Source organism: Tachyglossus aculeatus, chromosome 2 (assembly GCF_015852505.1).
Source record: "Tachyglossus aculeatus isolate mTacAcu1 chromosome 2, mTacAcu1.pri, whole genome shotgun sequence".
Taxonomy (NCBI): Eukaryota; Metazoa; Chordata; class Mammalia; order Monotremata; family Tachyglossidae; genus Tachyglossus; species Tachyglossus aculeatus.
Window position 1 is genome coordinate 95,183,983 of NC_052067.1, and position 20,236 is coordinate 95,204,218.

Below are 20,236 nucleotides of genomic sequence, written 5' to 3' on the forward strand. Positions count from 1 at the left end.
CTGTGCTCCTCAATCAGTGAATACCAGGGCGAGGGCGGTGAAGTTGCCAGACGCAGCAGCCTCTCTGTGTGTCTCCAAGAAACGGGCATCCCCATCCCTGGAGACGGAGGCTGGGCTGGGCGGGGACACCGCAGGACACCAGGCAGGTTTGAGGATTGGGATGGCCAATTCTTACCACAGAGCTCAGCCTTGGGCCTCTTGCTTAGTACAGTGCTCTGCACACAGTAAGCGCTCAATAAATACGATTGATTGATTCACCCCGTGGGGGCCCATTTCTGACAAGGCGTTAGCCTGGGGTCTCTCTAGACTGGAAGCTCTTTGCGGGCAGGGAACGTGTCCGCCAATTCTGATGGATTGGACTCTTCCCAAGCCCTTAGTTCCCTTCCAGGGTCGCACCTGGAGAGTTTCCAGTCCTCTACCGGTCTCGGCTGTGGGAGGGAGAGTCAAGCAGAGGCCTGTCCATTCCATTCCTAGCTTGGGCAGTGTTTAGTGAGTGGAAAGCAATCTGCTACATGCCAAAACTCACCCCGTGCTGGGCAGCAGCGACAGGGAGCGAGTCGAGGGCAGAGACTCAAGTTGACTTGAGCAGAAGGTGGTAATGGTAAATCACTTCCCTATTTTGACCAAGAAAACACTATGAATCCACTACCAGAACGATTGCAGATGGAGAACGGGACGGTCTGGGAGTGATTTATCCATGGTGTCGCTATGGGTCGGAGACGATTCAACGGCATAAGATAATACAAGCCCTTAGTATCAGTAAATACTACTGACTGATGGATGGACTGGGACCAGATGCTTGGAGATTGCCTGAGAGGGGTGTGTGAGGGGGATGGGACAGTCCCTGGGGATGAAAAGATGCCAACCTGTTGGATCCAGGGTGGATCATCTCTTCCCATGGCAAGGCCGACCCACACCACTCACGCCACGAGCGTCGGCCCGAAGGAAAAGGGAGGTCTTGTCGCCCGCTGGGCATCGAAGCAATAAAGGCCCACTGGACAAAATGGCCCCGAGGTAAGGCGAGGGTGGGCTAGTCCTAGATAATAACAGCTCTGATATTTGTTAAGCGCTTACTGTGTGCCAGGCATCGTACTTAGCGCAGGGGTGGATACAAGCTCGTCCTTCTAGACTGTGAGCCCACTGTTGGGTAGGGACCGTCTCTATATGCTGCCAACTTGTACTTCCCAAGCGCTTAGTACAGTGCTCAGCACACAGTAAGTGCTCAATAAATGCGATTGAATGAATGAATCAGGTTGGACACAGTCCCTGTCCCACATGGGACTCACAGTCTCAATCCTCATTTTATCGATGAGGGAACTGAGGCCGAGAGATAATAATAATAATAATGATAGTATTTATTAAGTGCTTACTGTGTGCAAAGCACTCTTCTAAACGCTGGGGAGGTTACCAGGTGATCAGGTTGTCCCACGGGGGGCTGACAGTCTTCATCCCCATTTTACAGATGAGGGAACTGAGGCCTAGAGAAGTGAAGTGACTTGCCCAGGGTCACACAGCAGACAAGTGGTGGAGTCGGGATTTGAACCCATGGCTTCTGACTCCCAGGCACGTGCTGTAGCCACTAGGCCACGCTGCTTCTTATCTCTGGGGAACATCTGACACTGTCCAGGGAGGGGTCGGGTCTGGGGGGAGGGACATGGCGTTGCCTGTCTACATGTTTTGTTTTGTTGTCTGTCTCCCCCTTCTAGGCTGTGAGCCCATTGTTGGGTAGGGACCGTCTCTATAATGTTGCCGACTTGTACTTCCCAAGCACTTAGTACAGTGCTCTGCACACAGTAAGCGCTCAATAAATATGATTGAATGAATGAATGAATGTCTCCTCTCCTGCCCCCAGTCCTTCCCTCTCCAGACCCGAAGCCCCGGCCGGTCTGAGTTGGCCTTCGCTGCCAGATCTTTATCGGCCTAGCTGGGGCCCTCCTCCTGAACCCCCGCCCGGGGGACTCCCTCTCCACCCCGCAGAGCCCGGCGTCCCCCCGACAGAGCGGACACGGAGAGCCGTCAGGCTAATGCCGACTCCCAGATGCAAGCGACGAGGCTGGGCTGGGCTTCCTCTCCCTCGGGAAAGGCCGGAGCCCGCCACACTCCATCCATCCCCATCTTCTGTCTTGCAGGTGGAAGGGGCTTCGCTTTGGGGTTGGTCCCGGCAGGAGAGAAGGAGTGGACAATCCAGGCGGGGAATGTTCCGGCGGTGGTCTCCCATCAGAAGCGGGCACCAGAGTCCTCTTGGGGTGCCCCACGGTCACGGCCAGATCTCGGGGCATGGAGTCCACCGGGCCCCGGAGACATCTCTTGCGGGAGCGGGGAAGAGTGGGAGACGGAGGGGCTTCTAGCCTTTAGGAGCCACTGCTCTTCCCCTCCATCTCTGGACTTGGTGGTTGGGAAGGGGTGGGAGGGCTCTCTCTACCTTCCGCTCCTCCATCTGCAAGGAAAAAATAAAAGAGGTCAGGTTCACTGCCGGCGTAGTGGATAGATCACAGGCCTAGCTGTCAGAAGATCATGGCTTCTAATCTCAGCTCTGCCACTTGTCTGCTGTCTGACCTTGGGCCAGTCACTTCACTCCTCTGAGCCTCATTTTCCTCATCTGTAAAATGGGGATTGAGACTGTGAGCCCCACATGGGACAAGGGGCTGTATCCAGCCCGATTTGCTTGGATCCACCCCAGTGATTAGGACAGTGCATCCCTCTATATCCACCCTGTCTTACCTCCTTCCCTTACCCACAGCACCTGTATATATGTATATATGTTTGTACATATTTATTACTCTATTTATTTATTTTACTTGTACATACCTATTCTATTTATTTTATTTTGTCAATATGTTTGGTTTTGTTCTCTGTCTTCCCCTTCTAGACTGTGAGCCCACTGTTGGGTAGGGACTGTTTCTATATGTCGCCAACTTGTACTTCCCAAGCGCTTAGTACAGTGCTCTGCACACAGTAAGCGCTCAATAAAGATGATTGATTGATTGATTGACAGTGCCTGGCACACAGTAAGCGCTTAACAAATACCACCATTATTATTTTTATTATTATTACTGGGGTCAGGCTGAGCTGGGGCAGGGGAAAGGTTAAGCTTCTCTTGTCGACGGTCATTCTGACCGAGAGACAAACAGCTGAGAAGCAGCGTGGCTCAGTGGAAAGAGCCCAGGCTTGGGAGTCAGAGGTCATGGGTTCAAATCCCGGCTCCACCACTTGTCAGCTGTGTGACCTTGGGAAAGCCACTTCACTTCTCTATGCCTCAGTTCCCTCATCTGTAAAATGGGGATTAAAACTGTGGGACAATCTCATCACCTTGTATCCCCAGCGCTTAGAACAGTGCTTTGCACATAGTAAGTGCTTAACAAATACCATCATTATTATCCAGCACTTAGAACAGTGCTTTGCACATTGTAAGCTCTTAACAAATGTCATTATTATTATTATTATTATTATTATTATTATTATTATTATTATTATTCGGTCCGGTGGCTTCAGACAAAATGTTCATTAATAATAACTTTGGTATTTGTTAAGCATTTATTATGCGCCAAGCACTATTCTAATCTCTGGAGTGGATACAAGCCCAGTCCCTGTCCCACATTAGGCTCAAAGTCTTCATTCTCATTTTCCAGATGAGATACCTGAGGCCCAGAGAGGTGAAGTGACTTGCCCAAGGTCGCACAGCAGACATGTGGCAGAGTCGAGATTAGAACCCAGGTCCTTCTGGCTTCCAGGCCTGCGTTCTATCCACTAAGCCACAGTGTTTCTCTTTTCTTCTGCTGGGGTTCATTCATTCATTCATTCAATGGCATTTATTGAGCGCTTACTGTGTGCAGAGCACTGTACTAAGCGCTTGGGAAGTACAAGTTGGCAACATATAGAGATGGTCCCTACCCAACAGCGGGCTCACAGTCTAGAAGGGTTGCGTGGAAGAACAGGTCAGACTGTTGGCTCCCTACTAGCCCGATACATATGGCCTCCGATCCACAAACACCCCACCTCTCCCTCAAATCAAACCCTGGTGTTCACACAGACACACAGACACACACAGACACACACACAGAAACACACACTGGCCCCCTTGCCCCCCCTCCCCCCCCCCCAGTAGATTTTCTCTCTGGTTCCATTTGTCTTTCTCTTCCCCCTCCCTCTGACTCCCAATCAATCGAATTTATTGAGCACTTACGGTGTGCAGAGCACAGTACTAAGCGCTTGGGAGAGTACAATATAACGATAAATGGACACATTACCTGCCCACGGTCTAGAGTCACGCTGGTTGCAAGAGACCGGCTATTTCATTCAATCGTATTTATTGAGTGCTTACTGTGTGCAGAGCACTGTACTAAGCACTTTAATCTGTCTCCCTCTCTAGACTGCAAGTTCATTATGGGCAGGGAACATGTCTGCTAATTCTGTTGTACTGTACTCTCCCAAGCGCTTAGTACAGTGCTCTCCATGTGGGAAGCACTCAAGAAATATGATTGACTGATTGACGCCAACGCTTCATAGTTCATACTTTAGAGAGTGTCCCTTCCCTCCTGCTAATTCATGCGTGTCTCTGACTTATTGTTGCATCTCTTCTCCTTCCTGACCCATAGAATCCCTAATCCTCTCCATTATTATTGTCTGGACTCTGATTTCTCTTCTCCCCACCTGTGGGCATCTCCGACTTACCGTTTACATCTCTCCTCCTTCCTGACCCAAAGAGTCCCTAATTCTCTGCACTATTCTTCTCTGGACTCTGATTTCTCACCACTTGAGTGCATTTCCAACTTATTTCCAACATCTCTCATCCTTCCCAATGCAGGGAATCCCTAATCCTCTCCATTATTCTTGTCAGGACTGATTTCTCTTCTCACCCCCTGTGTACATCTCCTAATTATTCTCCCATCTCTCCTCCTTCCTGACCCACAGATTCCCTAATCCTCTCCACTATTTTTGTCCGGACTGATTACTCTCCTCACCACCTGTGTGCATCTCCGACTTACTGTTACATCCCTCCTCCTTCCCGGGACATAGAATCCCTAACCCTCTCTGTTATTCTTGTCCGGACTCTCTGATTTCTCTTCTCACCCCCTGCGGACATCTCCTACTTATTCTTCCATCTCTCCTTCCTGACCCACAGAATCCCTAATCTTCTCTGCTATTCTTGTCTTGATTTCTCTCCTTCCCGCGTGCTCACCATCTGTCTTCTCATTAGCCTTTCTCACCTTTTCTCCCCCACTGACCATTCCTCTGCCACTGTTGGTGGTACCAGATATGACTAAGTCTCAATATTCTCTTCCAAGATACATTGGGTCTTAAAGTAGTCCAACACGATACTGCATTTCCCTTCCAATTTCCCACGTTTCCCAAGACGCCGAACCCTTCTGCATTTCCCTCTCTTGTTTCTTCTGGGGGTCTCTCAGAATCCACTTTGCACGATGAAAGTCTCCCGATAGACTGCGGGTCACCTCTGCCTTCCAGCATGGCCTAGTGGACAGAGCATAGGCCCGGGAAGCAGAAAGACCAGGGTCCTAATCCCGACTTCTCCACACGTCTGCTGTGTGACCTTGGGCAAGTCACTTATCTTCTCTGTGTTCGCTCATCTGTAAAATGGCGGTAAAACTGTGAGCCCCACATGGGACAGGGACTATGTCCAACTTGATTAGCTTGTATCTACCCCAGTGCTTAGGACAGTGCTTGACACATAGTAAGCACTTAAATACCATTATTATTATTATTACTATTCACTCCATTTCCCTTCCAGCAGCTACTCCGTCTCTCCTGGCTTCTAGAAGTGGTCGACTGGAATAGTGAATACCAACTCTGTTGTACTCTCCCAACTGATGCATAGAGAAGCAGCATAGTGGCTAGAGCACGGGCCTGGCAATCAGAAGGACCTGAGTTGTAATCCCAGTTCTGCCAGCTGTGTGACCTTGGGCAAGTCACATATCTTCTCTGTGCCTCAGTTCCCTCATCTGTAAAATAGGTATTCAGACAGTGAGCCCCATGTGGGACAAAGACTGTGTCCGATCTGATTAGCGTCTATCTACCCCAGTATTTAGTGCAGTGCTGGCTTAAAAAATATGATTTAAAAAACCCACAATCATTCAGTGGCATTTATTAAGTGTTTACGGTGTGCAGAACACGGAACTAAGTACTTGGGAGAGTACAATGTAACAGAGTTGGTAGACACGTTCTCTGCCCACAATGAGCTTAGAGTCCCAAGAACTTAGTAATTAATCGATGGTGGTATTTGTTAAGCACTTACTATGGGCGAGGCACTATACTAAGCATTGAGATCGATACAAGCAAATCCAGTTGGACAGAGTCCATGTCCCACATGGCGCTCCAGTTGCAATCCTCATTTTACAGATGAGGTAACTGAGGCCCAGAGAAATGAAGTGATTTGCCCAAGGTCACCCGGCAGACAAGTGGCAGAGCTGGGATCAGAACCCCGGTCCTTCTGACTCCCGGGCCTGTTCTCAATCCACTAAGTCATGCTGCTTCTCCAATACAGTGCTCTGCACACAGAAAGCACAGCCCATGAGAATTACAGAGCTCTCTTCCATGCTGCCAAAGGTTACGAACAAGCTGGTATGATACTGAAGGCTCGTATCTCCTCCTTCCTTCAGGACATCTCCATCTGGATGTCTGCCCTCCATCTAAAACTCAACCTGTCTAAGATTGAGCTCCTTATCTTCCCTCCCAAACCCTGTCCTCTCCCTGACTTTCCCGTCACTGTAGACGGCACTACCATCCTTCTCATCTCACAAGCAGGCAAACTTGGGGTCATCCTTGACTCCGCTCTCACATTCATTCCACACAGCCAATCCGTCACCACAATCTGCCAGTCCACAATCTGTTACCTCCACAACATCACCAAGATCCGCCCTTTCCTCTCCATCCAAATCGCTACCTTGCTGGTTCAATCTCTCATCCTATCCCGACTGGATTACTGCATCAGCCTCCTCTCTGATCTCCCATCCTCAGTCTATACTTCACTCTGCTGCCCGGATTATCTTTGTACAGAAACGCTCTGGGCATGTCACTCCCCTCCTCAAAAATCTCCAGTGCTTGCCTGTCAACTTACGAATCAAGCAAAAACTCCTCACCCTGGGCTTCAAGGCTGTCCATCCCCTCGCCCCCCCCACCTCACCTCCCTTCTCTCCTTCTCCAGCCCAGCCTGCACCCTCCGCTCCTCTGCTGCTGCTACCTTCCTCACTGGGCCTCCTTCTCACCTGTCCTGCCGTCGACCCCCGGCCCACATCCTCCCTCTGGCCTGGAATGCCCTCCCTCCACACATGTGCCAAACTAGCTCTTTCCCACCCTTCAAAGCCCTACTGAAAGCTCACCTCCTCCAGGAGGCCTTCCCAGACTGAGCCCCCTTTTTCCTCTCCTCCTCCCCTCCCCATTGCCCCCTCCCTCCGCCCTACCCCCTTCCCCTCCCCACAGCACTTGTATATAGTTGTACATATTTATTACTTTATTTTACTTGTATATATTTATTACTCTATTTATTTTGTTAATGACGTGCATATCGCTATAATTCTATTTATTCTGATGGTTTTGACACCTGTCTACTTGTTTTGCTTTCTTCTCTGTCTCCCCCTTCTAGACTGTGAGCCCGCTATTGGGTAGGGACCGTCTCTATATGTTGCCGACTTGTACTTCCCAAGTGCTTAGTACAGTGCTCTGCACACAGTAAGCGCTCAATAAATACGATTGAATGAATGAATAAATACCATTGATTGGTTGGTTGACACAGGCCCCCAATGGCCCCTGGGTGTTGGTTAATATGTAGCCTGTTGTTGGGTAGGGACCGTCTCTATATGTTGCCGATTTGTACTTCCCAAGCACTTGGTACAGTGCTCTGCACACAGTAAGCGCTCAATAAATACGATTGAATGAATGAATGAATATGGAAATCAGACTACCTAGGTTGCTTAGAGAAAAGTCAGCTCCACTGCCATGGCATCTTGGCTGGGAGAATAATACTAATAATTAATAATTATAATTATAATAATAATGACTGTGGTATTTGTCATGCACTTACTATGTACCAGGCACTGTTCTAAATGCTGGAGTAGATAGAAATTAATTGTGCTGGACACAGTCCCTGTCCCACATAGGACTCACAGTCTTGATCCTAGTTTCCTATTTACCTCTTCCGGACCTCAGATGAGGTAACTGAGGCCCAGAGAAGCGAAGTGATCTGCCCAACGTCACCCTGCTGGGATGTTGGAGCTGGGATTAGCAAAACAACGTGGCTCAGTGGAAAGAGCCCGGGTTTTGGAGTCAGAGGTGACGGGTTCAAATTCCGGCTCTGCCAATTGTCAGCTGTGTGACCTGGGCAAGTCACCTAACTTCTCTGTGCCTCAGTTACCACATCTGGAAAATGGGGATTAAGACTGTGAGCCCCCCGTGGGACAACCTCATCATCTTGTAACCTCCCCAGAGCTTAGAACAGTGCTTTGCACATAGTAAGCACTTAACAAATCCCATTATTATTATTATTATTATTATTATAGCAGGTCCTGCTCTTCTCCTCTTCTAGACTGTGAGCCCGCTGTTGGGTAGGGACTGTCTCTATGTGTTGCCGACTTGTACTTCCCAAGCGCTTAGTCCAGTGCTCTGCACACAGTAAGCGCTCAATAAATACGATTGATTGATTGATTCTCCTGGGCCCCCAGGATCTCCAGTGGTGGAATTCAGAGATGGGGCAGGGCCCGGCATGGAGGTGGGGAAGGGGTGAGGGGCATGTGTGCTGGGAGAGGACGGAGACTTGAAGAACCCAGGAAAGAAAGAGGAACCGTGCCTGCTCCCGGGAAGTGGAAATCAGGGTTCGGGCAAGGACCGCTTGGCCACATCCACCCAGAAAGCCCAAATTCTGGCTGCCCAGGAGGAGCGGGAAGGGGGCTGAGGAAACCAGGGCCTCTCCCAACCCACACACACATACTCGGGAAGAAGCGACCCACGGTTGTGTCCGACGTTACCTTGGGCCCCGGCAAGTCCGGCCAGCTTGGCGGGCAGGTCTGGGGCTCCCGCGGTGGCAGAAGGGCCCAGGATGTCGGGCAAGGCGTTGCGGCGGCCCACGCGGCCCGAGGCGGCAAAGTCAGGGGCCGCCGGCTCCACATCCGGCATCGCTCAGCCCCCGCCTCATAGCCACCGCTGTGGGAACAGGGCGGGGTGGGGAGGAGAAGCGGCCAGTCAGTGGGGAGCCAGGCGGACGGACGGACGGGCAGACACTGGGGTCAGTGCCACTGGGGTCACAGAGGCCGGTTATCATCTCAACCTCCCAGCTCAACCATCCCCCCGCCAAGTCTTGGGAGTCAATCAATCGATCAATCGTATTTATTGAGCGCTTACTGTGTGCAGAGCACTTTACTAAGCGCTTGGGAAGTTCAAGTTGGCAATATATGGAGACGGTCCCTACCCAACAGCGGGCTTACAGTCTAGAATGCAGGTAAGTGCCTTGGGGCTGTGAGAGGGGATGGATAAAGGGAGGAAGTTGAGGCAGCACAGAAGGGAGTGGGAGGAGAGGAAAGGAGGGCTTAGTCTTCGGGGAGATGGGCCTTCAATCAGGTTTTGAAGTGGGGGGGAATCATCGTCCGCTGGATATTTAGAGGTAGGCTGTTCCAGGCCAGAGGCAGGACGTGGGCGAGAGATCGGCGGCGTGATAGATGACAGCAAGGTACAGTGAGAAGCTAGCATTAGAAAAGCGCAGGAGAGGAAACAGGAGAGCAGCAAGGTGAGGTAAGAGGGGCAAGGCGATGGAGAGCTTTAAAGCCGATGGTGAGGAGTTTCTCTGTGATGCAGAGGTGGTTGGGCAACCACGGGAAGTTCTGGAGGAGTGGGGAAACATCGACCGAACGTTGATGTAGAAAAATCGTCTGGGCAGAGCGCAGGAGTCAGGAGTTTAGGTGGTTTTACGGGTTAAGAGGGGAGACAGTTCACAGGAATTGCTGAACATGCAGGAGTCTAAAGAGCAGGAGAGTAGACGTAAAACACATTTTTCTTTAGATAGACAAAATTAATCAATCAATCCATCAATCATATTTATTGAGCGCTTACTGTGTGCAGAGCACTGTACTAAGCACTTGGGAAGTCCAAGTTGGCAACATATAGAGGCGGTCCCTACCCAACAGTGGGCTCACAGTCTAGAAGGGGGAGGCAGAAAACAAAACATATTAACAGAATAAAATAAATAGAATAAATATGTACAAGTAAAATAAATACATAAATAGAGCAATAAATACGTTCAAACATATATACATATATACAGGTGCTGTGGGGGAGGGAAGGAGGTAAGGCAGAGGGGATGGAGAGGGGGAGAGGAAGGAGGGAGCTTAGTCTGGGAAGGCCTCCTGGAGGAGGTGAGCTCTCAGTAGGGCCTTGAATGACAAATCAATGACAAATCAATGACAAATAAGACAAGAGTGCTTAGCGCTGAGGCGGCAGTGGAGGTAGAGGACTGAGAAGTCGGCAAAGGACGGAATGACATAGGGAAGAGAAGCCACGTGACCTAGTGGAAAGAGCACAGTCCTGGGAGTCAGAAGGACCTGAGTTCTAATCCTGACTCCACCAACTGTCTGCTGTGTGAGCTTGGGCAAGTCGCTTCACTTCTCTGTGCTTCACTTTCCTCATCTGGAAAATGTGGATTATGACTGTGAGCCCCACATGGGACAGTATCCAACCTGATTCACTTGTATCTACCCCAGTGTTTAGGACAGTGCTTGGCATATAATTTGCACTTAACAAGAACCGTGATTACTCATGATTATTATTTTGTGGGACAGGGACTGTGTCCAACCTAATTAACCTGTTCCTACCCAAGCGCTTAGTACAACATAATAAGCACTTAACAAATACCATAAAAAAAGAGGGAAGACTTCGAGGAGGGATGTTTTTACGGGTCCTTTCATTCAATCATATTTATTGAGTGCTTACTGTGGGCAGAGCACCGTACTAAGCACTTGGGAAATACAATTCAGCAATAAAGAGAGACAACCCCTGCCCACACCAGGCTTACAGTCTAGAAAGAGAGGGGGCTGGGTTGGGGAAGCTGAGGGGAGAGTGAAAAGAGAAGGCATTCTGGGTTGGGGAGAGGTGCCAAGGTCACCTCCACCCAGAAGACCTCATCCATGGGAAATAACTTGCTCGCTTTGCAGTGGTCGGCATCGGCCCTATTTCTCTCTGGGCGGGTTTTTGTCCTCTTCTCCAGAAGCCCCCACGGCACTGTTCGTGCGGCTCCCATTTCAGGAACCGAATTAGTCTCTGTTTGTCTGAAATGAGATACTTTGAAGCAAAACAGCTTCCTCCTCCTCCCCTTCCCTTCCCAGGCCCTCCTGGAACTCTGCCACAGCACGGGTCGCCCAGCATGAACCTTCCGGGTCCAGAATCGACCCACGATCGAGACCAGGCCTCAGGGAGAGGCCCCAGTAGACTGTAAACTCCTCGGGGGCAGAGATTGTGTCTACCCACTCTGTCGTATTGCATTCTCCCAAGTGCTTAGTACAATGCCCTGCCCACGGGAAGCGCTCAATAAATACCATCAACGGACTGAATGATCGAGTCACACGGGGCAGCCCACCCCAGAGTTCTGAGGGTTGTGGCTTCCCTTTTATTTATTTATTTATGGTTTTTGTTAAGCACTTTCAACTGTAAAGCACTCTTCTAAACACTGGGGTCTTGTCTTATGCTGTCGAGCCGTCTCCGACCCACAGCGACGCCGTGGACACATCTCTCCCAGAACACCCGACCTCCATCTGCAATCGCTCTGGTAGTGTAGCCACAGAGTTTTCTTGGTCAAAATCCAGAAGTGGTTTACCATCACCTCCTTCCATGCGGGAAACTCGAGTCTCCACCCTCGACCCTCTCCTGTGATGCTGCTGCCTGGCACGGATGAGTTTTGACTTGTAGCAGATCGCCTTCCCCTCGCTAGCCACTGCCCAAGCTAGGAAGGGAGTGGATAGACCTCTGCTTGACTCTCCCTGCCATAGTCGAGACCTTCTAGACTGTGAGACCACTGTTGGGTAGGGACTGTCTCTATATGTTGCCAACTTGTACTTCCCAAGCGCTTAGTACAGTGCTCTGCACACAGTAAGCACTCAATACGATTGATTGATTGATTGATTGATAGAGGACTGGAAACTCTCCAGGTGCAACTTAGAGAGGGGAGCACCGAGGTACGTACAGGTTAATTAAGTCAGACACAGTATCTGCTCCACATGGGACTGTCTAAGTAGGAGAGAGTAAAGGTATTGAATCCCCATTTCACAGAGGAAGAAACTGAGGCCCAGAGAAGTGAAGTGACTTGACTAAGGTCACACGGCAGACTAGGGGCAGAACTGGAATTAAACCCAGGCCGGTACTCTTTCCACTAGGCCTTGTTGCTATTCGAGGTGACAGGGTAGACGAGGGGCAGGGGCCTCTGGGTCCCACAGACCAAAGACCTCCCCAAATTCAAAGCCCTCCTTAAAGCCTGTGAGCCCACTGTTCGGTAGGCACTGTCTCTATATGTTGCCAATTTGTACTTCCCAAGCGCTTAGTACAGTGCTCTGCACACAGTAAGCGCTCAATAAATACGATTGATGATGATGATGATACGCCTTTCCCGGATTAACAGCCAGCAATCCACGTCATTATAAACTCATCAGCCATCTCTAGCACTGAGGCATTTATTTAGATTCAGCCAAGACACTTATGCATTTATATTTATTCAACTGTACAGTCAGTTATTTTAATTACTCTGTTTGTAAATACTTTGATGTTTGTCAGAGTATTAGCATGTGAACTCCATGAAACCAGGGAATTCATTCATTCATTCATTCATTCAATCGTACTTATTGAGCGCTTACTGTGTGCAGAGCACTGTACTAAGTGCTTGGGAAGTACAGGTTGGCAACATAGAGACGGTCTCTACCCAACAGTGGGCTCACAGTCTAGAAATGAAGCACACGCTTCATGAGAAGCAGCGTGGCTCAGTGGAAAGAGCCCGGGCTTGGGAGTCAGAGGTCGTGGGTTCTAATCCAGGCTACCCCACTTGTCTGCTGTGTGACTTTGGGCAAGTCACTTCACTTCCCTGTGCCTCAGTGGCCTCATCTGTAAAATGGGGATTAAGACTGTGAGCCCCACGAGGGACAACCTGATTACCATGTATCTACCCCAGAGCTTAGAACAGTGCTTGGCACATAGTAAGCGCTTAACAAATACCATCATTATTATTATAGTAAGTACTTAAATACCATCATTTAGAGAAGCAGCATGGCATAGTGGATAAAGCACAGGCAGTCGGAAGGTCATGGGTTCTAATCCCGGCTCTGCCACTTTGCTGTGTGGCTTTGGGAAAGCCACTTCACTTCTCTGAGCCTCAGTGAACTCATCGGTAAAATGGGGATTAAGAGTGTGAGCCCTGTGAGGGACAGGGACTATGTGCAGCCTGATTTGGTTGTATTCATTCATTCATTCATTCATTCATTCAATCGCATTTATTGAGCGCTTACTGTGTGCAGAGCACTGTACTAAGCGCTTGGGAAGTACAAGTTGGCAACATATAGAGACGGTTCCTACCCAACAGTGGGCTAACAGTCTAGAAGGGGGAGACAGACAAGAAAACAAAACATATTAACAAAATAAAATAAATAGAATAAATATGTACAAGTAAAATAGAGTAGTAAATATGTACAAACATATATACATATATACAGGTATCCACCCCAGCGCTTAGTGCAGTGTCTGGCACACAGTAAGTGCTTAACGAATACCATAATCATTACTATCATTATGCTTGCTTTATTGAACTCTACCAATCAGTACAGTGCTCTGCACACAGTAAGCGCTCATTAAATACAACTGACTGCTTTGTGCTTCCCAAGCGCTTAGTACAGTGTTTTGCCTCTAGCATTGCATTGCTATTACTATTAGATCTGTGATCTTTGGGAATTTGATATTCGCCTCAGCCCCAGAGCACTTACACTCATAATTATAAGTTACAGTAGACTGTGAGCCCACTGTTGGGTAGGGACTGTCTCTATATGTTGCCAACTTGTATTTCCCAAGCACTTAGTACAGTGCTCTGCACACAGTAAGCGCTCAATAAATATGATTGATTGATTGATTCCCCTCTAGACTGTAAGCTCGTCGTGGGCAGGGAACTAGTCTACCAACTCTGTTGTGCTGTACTCTCCCAAGTGCTTAGTACAGCACCTTATAAGCACTCCATAAATATCGTTGATGATGGTCATGGTTCTGCTACCCAGATTTTTCTAAACCATCTCTCTGGGCACATCTCGTCCACGCCTCCAAAACCTCCCATGGATGCCCAGCCATCTCTGCTTCAAACTCTTCCCCATTGGATTTAAGGCATTCAATAAGCTCTCCCTTCTACTTATCCTTTCTCCTCTCCCACTGTAGCCCAGTTTGCAAACTTTACTCATCATTTCAATCATCGGTGGTATTTACTGAGCACCATACAAAGCACTTCGGAGAGTAAACTATAATAGAGTTGCCAGACATGCTCCCTGCCCACAGTGAGCTTACAGTCTACTTACTTTTTACTTTTCAAATATTTGTTAAGCTCTTACTATGTGCAAAGCACTGTTCTAAGCGCTGGGGTAGTTACAAGGTAATCAGGTTGTCCCACGTGGGGCTCGCGGTCTTCATCCCCATTTTACAGGTGAGGGAACTGAGGCCCAGAGAAGGGAAGTGACTTGTCCAAAGTCACACAGCTGACAAATCCGGAGCCGGGATTTGAACCCACGGCCTCTGACTCCAAAGCCTGTGCTCTTTCCACTGAGCCATGCTGCAGTCTAGAGACAGCTCCTCTACCACTGTATCTAGCAGTCGTTTTCAGAATCAATCAATCAATCGTATTTATTGAGCGCTTACTGTGTGCAGAGCACTGTACTAAGCGCTTGGGAAGTACAAGTTGGCAACATGTAGAGACAGTCCCTACCCAACAGTGGGATCAATTTATTATTTATTTATTTATCTATCTATACTACTGACTGTCTCTCCCTCTAGACTGTGAGCTCGTTGTGGGCAGGAATGTGTCTGTTTCTTGCTACATTGTACTCTCCCAAGCTCTTAGTGCGGTGCTTAGCACACAGTATGTGCTCCACAAATAGGACCAAGTGAATGAATGAATTCCTTACTCACCCCTACCATCTTGTCTATATCTCCCTCCCACTTCGCATTCTGCCCACTACTGATCTTTAAAGCCCTTCTGAAATCACATCACCTCCAGGAGGCCTTCACTGATTGATCACTCATCTCCTCATCCCGTTCCCCCACCCCCGCCACTTCAGCGTGCATTATTATTATTATTAGCAATAATAACAATAATATCTGTGTCAAGACCATACGCTTTCTGCTAACAAAGAATGTGTCTACCAACTCTATTGCGCTGTACTCTCCCAAATGATACCATTGGTTGGTTGATTAAGTACTTATAAAATACCAAGCACTATGCTCTGGGCTGTGAGCTGTCTTTCTGTTAGGGAAGATGGGGAATTTCTCCAGAATTCAGGCCTCAATTACCACATCTTTCCCGTTTCCCATTTCAGGCTCACCACACTGCTCATCTCCTTCCCCCAGAACTCTCCTTAAAACCTACCTCCTCCAGGAGGCCTGTCCTAATGAATCCCTTCCACATAATGATGATGATAATAATAATAATAATAATAATAATAATAATAATAATAATAATGTATTTGTTAAGCACTTACTATGTGCCAGGCACTGTACTATGCGCTGGGGTAGATACAAAAGAATCAGGTTGGATACAGTTCCTGTCCCACATGGGGCTCACAGTCTTAATCCCCATTTTACAGATGAGGGAACTGAGGCCCAGGGCAACTAAGTGTGGGATAGATACAGGGTAATCGGGTCGGGCATAGCTCTCGTCCCACCTGGGGCTCAGTGAGAGGGAGAACAGACATTTAATCCCCCTTTTACAGTGGCTAGGCCAGTACACAGGCCCGGGAGTCCGAAGAACTTGGGTTCTAGTTCTGGTTCCGCCAATTGTCAGCTGTGTGACCTTGAGCAAGTCATTTCACTTCTCTGTGCCTCAGTTCTCTCATTTGTAAAGTGGGGGTTAATATTAGGAGCTCCATATGGGATGTTGACTGTGTCCAAACTCATTACCTTATGTCTACTCCAGCGTTTAGTCCAGTACCACCTGGCATATAGTAAGTGCTTAACAAACATCTTAAAGCAAAAACAACGAAAAGAAAATGGAGAAGCAGCATGATCTAGTGGAAAGAACACAAGCCTAGGAGTCAGAGGACCAGGGTTCTAATGCAGACTCTTGCCACTTGTCTGTGTGACCTTGGGCAAGTCATTTCACTTCTCTGGGCCTCAGTTCCTCATCTGTAAAATGGGAATGAAATCCTACTCACCTAGACTGTGAGCCACATGGGGGACCGGGACTGCATCCAACCTGATGATCTTGTGACTATCCCAGCACTTAGTACAGTGCGTCCAACCTGATGATGTTGTGACCATCCCAGCACTTAGTACAGTGCTGGGCACATAGTAGGAGGCAAGAGCCTGGGCTTTGGAATCAAGGGTCACGGGTTCTAATCCTGCTCCGCCACTTATCAGCCGTGCGACTTTGGGCAAGTCACCTAACTTCTCTGTGCCTCAATTCCCTCATCTGGAAAATGGGGATGAAGACTGTGAGCCCCACAGGGGACAACCTGCTCACCTTAGAACAGTGCTTGGCACATAGTAAGCACTTAACAAATGTCACCATTATTAGAGAAGCAGCGTGGCTCAGTGGAAAGAGCGCGGGCTTGGGAGACAGAGGTCATGGGTTCGAATCCCGGCTCTGCCACTTGTCAGCTGTGTGACTTTGGGCAAGTCACTTCACTTCTCTGGGCCTCAGTTACCTCTTCTGTAAAATGGAGATTAAGACTGTGAGCCCCACTTAGGACAACCTGATCACCTTGAATCCCCCCAGTGATTAGAACACTGCTTCGCACATAGTAAGCGCTTAACAAATACCATCATTATTATTGAGTAGGCTTTTAGACTGTGAGCCCACTCTTTTAGACTGTGAGCCCACTGTTGGGTAGGGACCGTCTCTATATGTTGCCAACTTGTACTTCCCAAGCGCTTAGTACAGTGCTCTGCACACAGTAAGCACTCAATAAATACGATTGATTGATTGATTGATTGAGTACCATTTAAAAAGAAAAGTGAAGTGACTTGCCCAAAGTCCCAAGTTGCAGAGCCGGGATTAGAACTCCGCTGGACTGAGGTCTTCCCGGACGGATGCCTCTGGCAGGTCCTGAGAGCCTTCTTGGAATCGGGCCTGGTAGCCAAGGTCGCCTCTCGGTCCCGAACGGCCCGCCGTCCGGCGTCACGGGGGACCCGCTTCAACTTCGGCCAAAATGAAATGCTTTTCTGTCCGCTGTTTCCAAATGAAACTTCTCTCCGCCTCCACCCACGCCCAGCTGGCGAGCTCTGCCCGGCCCAGGCGGGATGAAGAGAGACAGAGAGATAGAGAGATGGATGGAGAATGACTCAGAGTGGAATCGTCCCCCACTGCCCTGGCTTGCCCCCGACAGGCTTGCCCAAGGAGACCGGCCTTGGCTGCACCTCAGTCATACCCGTTTCTCCTTGTTGCTTCCTCCTTCCTCTCTTCCCCTCGGCCGCCCACCTCTTTCCCTCTTCCGCTCCCATCTGCCACAGCTATTGCTGTGGCAAGAGCTCATCTATCATCTCTAAAGGGAAAATCACCAGAAAATCACCATCTCTCTCCCGGCCTGTGTCTGGTTGTTGAGGGGGGGAGGGGTGCCTCTCTCTCTTGCTCTCTCTGTCTCTCTTCTCTCTCTTTGGTCTCTCTGTCTCTTTCTCTGTCTCTGTCTCTCAATCTCTGTCTGTCTCTCTTTTTCGGTCTCTGCTTCTTTCTTGGTCTCTGTCTCTCTCAATCTGTCTGTCTCTCTTTTTTTACTCTACCTCTTTCTTGAGCTCTGTCTCTCTCTCAATCTCTGTATGTCTCTCTTTTTTGGTCTCTGCCTCTTTCTTGGTCTCTGTCTCTTTCTCAGTCTCTGTATGTCTCTCTTTTTTGGTCTCTGCTTCTTTCTTGGTCTCTGTCCCTTTCTCAGTCTCTGTCTCTCTTTTTTGGTCTCTCTTGCTCTTTCTCAGTCTCTGTCTCTCTGTCTTTCTCAGTCTCTGTCTCTCCCTTTTTTGGTCTCTGCCTCTTTCTTGGTCTCTCTGGCTCTTTCTCAGTCTGTCTATTTTTGGCCTCTCTCTTTCTCAGTCTGTCTCTTTCTCAAATCTCTGTCTTTCTCTTTTTTGGTCTGTCTCTTTCTGTCTCTGTCTTTGTCTCTGCCTTTTGGTCTCTGCTTCTTTCTTGGTCTCTGTCTCTTTCTCAATCTCGGTCTTTTTTGGTCTGTCTCAATCTCTGTCTGTCTCTCTTTTTTGGTCTCTCTACCTCTTTCTTGGTCTCTGTCTCATTCTCAGTCTCTGTCTCTCTCTGTTTTTTGTTTTTTCTGTCTTTGTCTCTTTCTCAGTCTGTCTCTCTGTTTTTTTCTGTCTTTCTTAGTCTCTGTCTCTCTTTTTTGGTCTCTTGGTTTCTTTCTCAGCCTCTGTCTCTTTCTCAGTCTCTGTCTCTCTCTCTTTTTTGGTCTCTATCTCTTTCTTTCTCTGTTTCTTTCTCAGTCTCTGTCTCTCTCTGTTTTTTGGTTTTTCTGTCTCTCAGTCTCTGTCTCTCTCTCCCCCTCTTTTTTTTGGTCTCTGTCTTACACACACACACACACACACACACACACACACACTCCACACCCCCGAACCCTCAAACTGATAGTTGACCCTCCAAAGAGCCGTCTCCCTCTCTGACCTACTCATCGTGGGCAGGGAATGTGCCTGTTAATTCTGTTGAATTGTCCTCTCTCACGTGCTTAGTACAGTGCCCTGCACACAGTAAGCACTCAATATATACCACTGACTGATTGATTGATTGCCTCCCACCCCGCCCTCAGCTTTCCTTGCAGGCAGGACTCAAACAGTTCGCCCCTCCCGCCTTCAGTGGGGATGAGTCCGGGGCAGCTGAGGGTTTAATTAAAGTGAGGGACAAAGGAAGTAATGTGGCCTAATAGTGCAGAGAGCACGGCCTTGGAGTCAGAGGACCTGGATTCGAATCCCGGCTCTGCCATTTGTCTGCTGTGTGACTTTGGGCAAGTCATTTAACCTCTCTGTGTCTCAGTTAACTCATTGGAAAATGGGGATTAAGACTGTGAGTCCCACGTAGAACAAGGGGCTATATCCAACCTGAGTAACTGTATCCAACCTGAGTAGCTTGTACCTACTCCAGTGCTTAATATACAGTGCCTGGCACATAGTAAGCATTTAACAGATACCACAAAAAAGAGGAAGAGGACAAACATGTTGCTTTTATTGGGGTGCGAGTGGGAGAAGCTCCTTGGGGGAAGTCCATGTCACTTTCCCCCTCAGCATCGAGAGGTGGTTTCTTCATAACATGCCAGCAGTTTGTCCCCCTGTTAAGTGTTGTGCTGCACCCCTCTCCTCCCGCCTCCCGGACCTGTCAATGAAAGACTTGAAACCTCTTCTTCCTAGGCCTTTCTTTTCCCACAATGATTATCTTTCTACAGAAATGCTCTGGGCACGTTACTCCCCACCTCAAAAATCTCCAGTGGCTGCCGGTCAACCTACACATCAAGCAAAAACTCCTCACCCTGGGCTTCAAGGCTGTCCATCACCTCGCCCCCTCCTACCTCACCTCCCTTCTCTCCTTCTCCAGCCCAGCCCGCACCCTCCGCTCCTCTGCCGCTAACCTCCTCACTGGGCCTCGTTCTCACCTGTCCCACTGTCGACCCCCGGCCCATGTCCTTCCCCTGGCCTGAGATGCCCTCCCTCCTCAAATCCGCCAAATAGTCACACTTTCCCCCTTCAAAGTCCTACTGAAGGCTCACCTCCTCCAGGAGGCCTTCCCAGACTGAGCCCCTCCTTTCCTCAGCTCTCCCTCTCCTTCCCATCGCCCCGACTCGCCCTCTTTGCTCTAACCACCCTCCCAGGCCCAAAGCACTTGTTTACACATTCATAATTCTATTTTTTTATATTAATGCCTGTTTACTTGCTCTGATGTGTGTATGTATCGATAATTCTATTTATTTATATTGATGCTATTGATACCTGTTTACTTGTTCTGATGTTTCTCTCCTCCGTTCTAGACTCTGAGCACACAGTGGGCAGGGACTGTCTCTCTTTGTTGCCAAATTGTACTTCCCAA

The 20,236-nt window shown here is 48.9% G+C and overlaps 1 protein-coding gene and 1 non-coding gene across 3 annotated transcripts in view; one reads left to right on the forward strand and one right to left on the reverse strand.

Moving 5' to 3' along the window:
* The first annotated feature begins 378 nt into the window (after window positions 1–378).
* Window positions 379–516, forward strand: LOC119923633. The gene has a single exon (XR_005448916.1). It is a non-coding gene; the product is annotated as a small nucleolar RNA SNORA7 (small nucleolar RNA).
* A 1,306-nt stretch (window positions 517–1,822) lies between these two features.
* PKIB (cAMP-dependent protein kinase inhibitor beta) overlaps window positions 1,823–20,236 on the reverse strand; it is a 44,434-nt gene continuing 26,020 nt past the window's right edge. For both annotated transcript variants that reach the window (XM_038740871.1, XM_038740872.1), the window contains exons 3-4: window positions 8,976–9,150; window positions 1,823–2,437 (exon numbers count right to left, since the gene is read on the reverse strand). In XM_038740871.1, the coding sequence (XP_038596799.1) occupies window positions 2,352–2,437; window positions 8,976–9,123 (234 nt within the window). In that variant the 5' untranslated portion in view covers window positions 9,124–9,150 and the 3' untranslated portion in view covers window positions 1,823–2,351. The remainder of the gene's footprint in view (window positions 2,438–8,975; window positions 9,151–20,236) is intronic.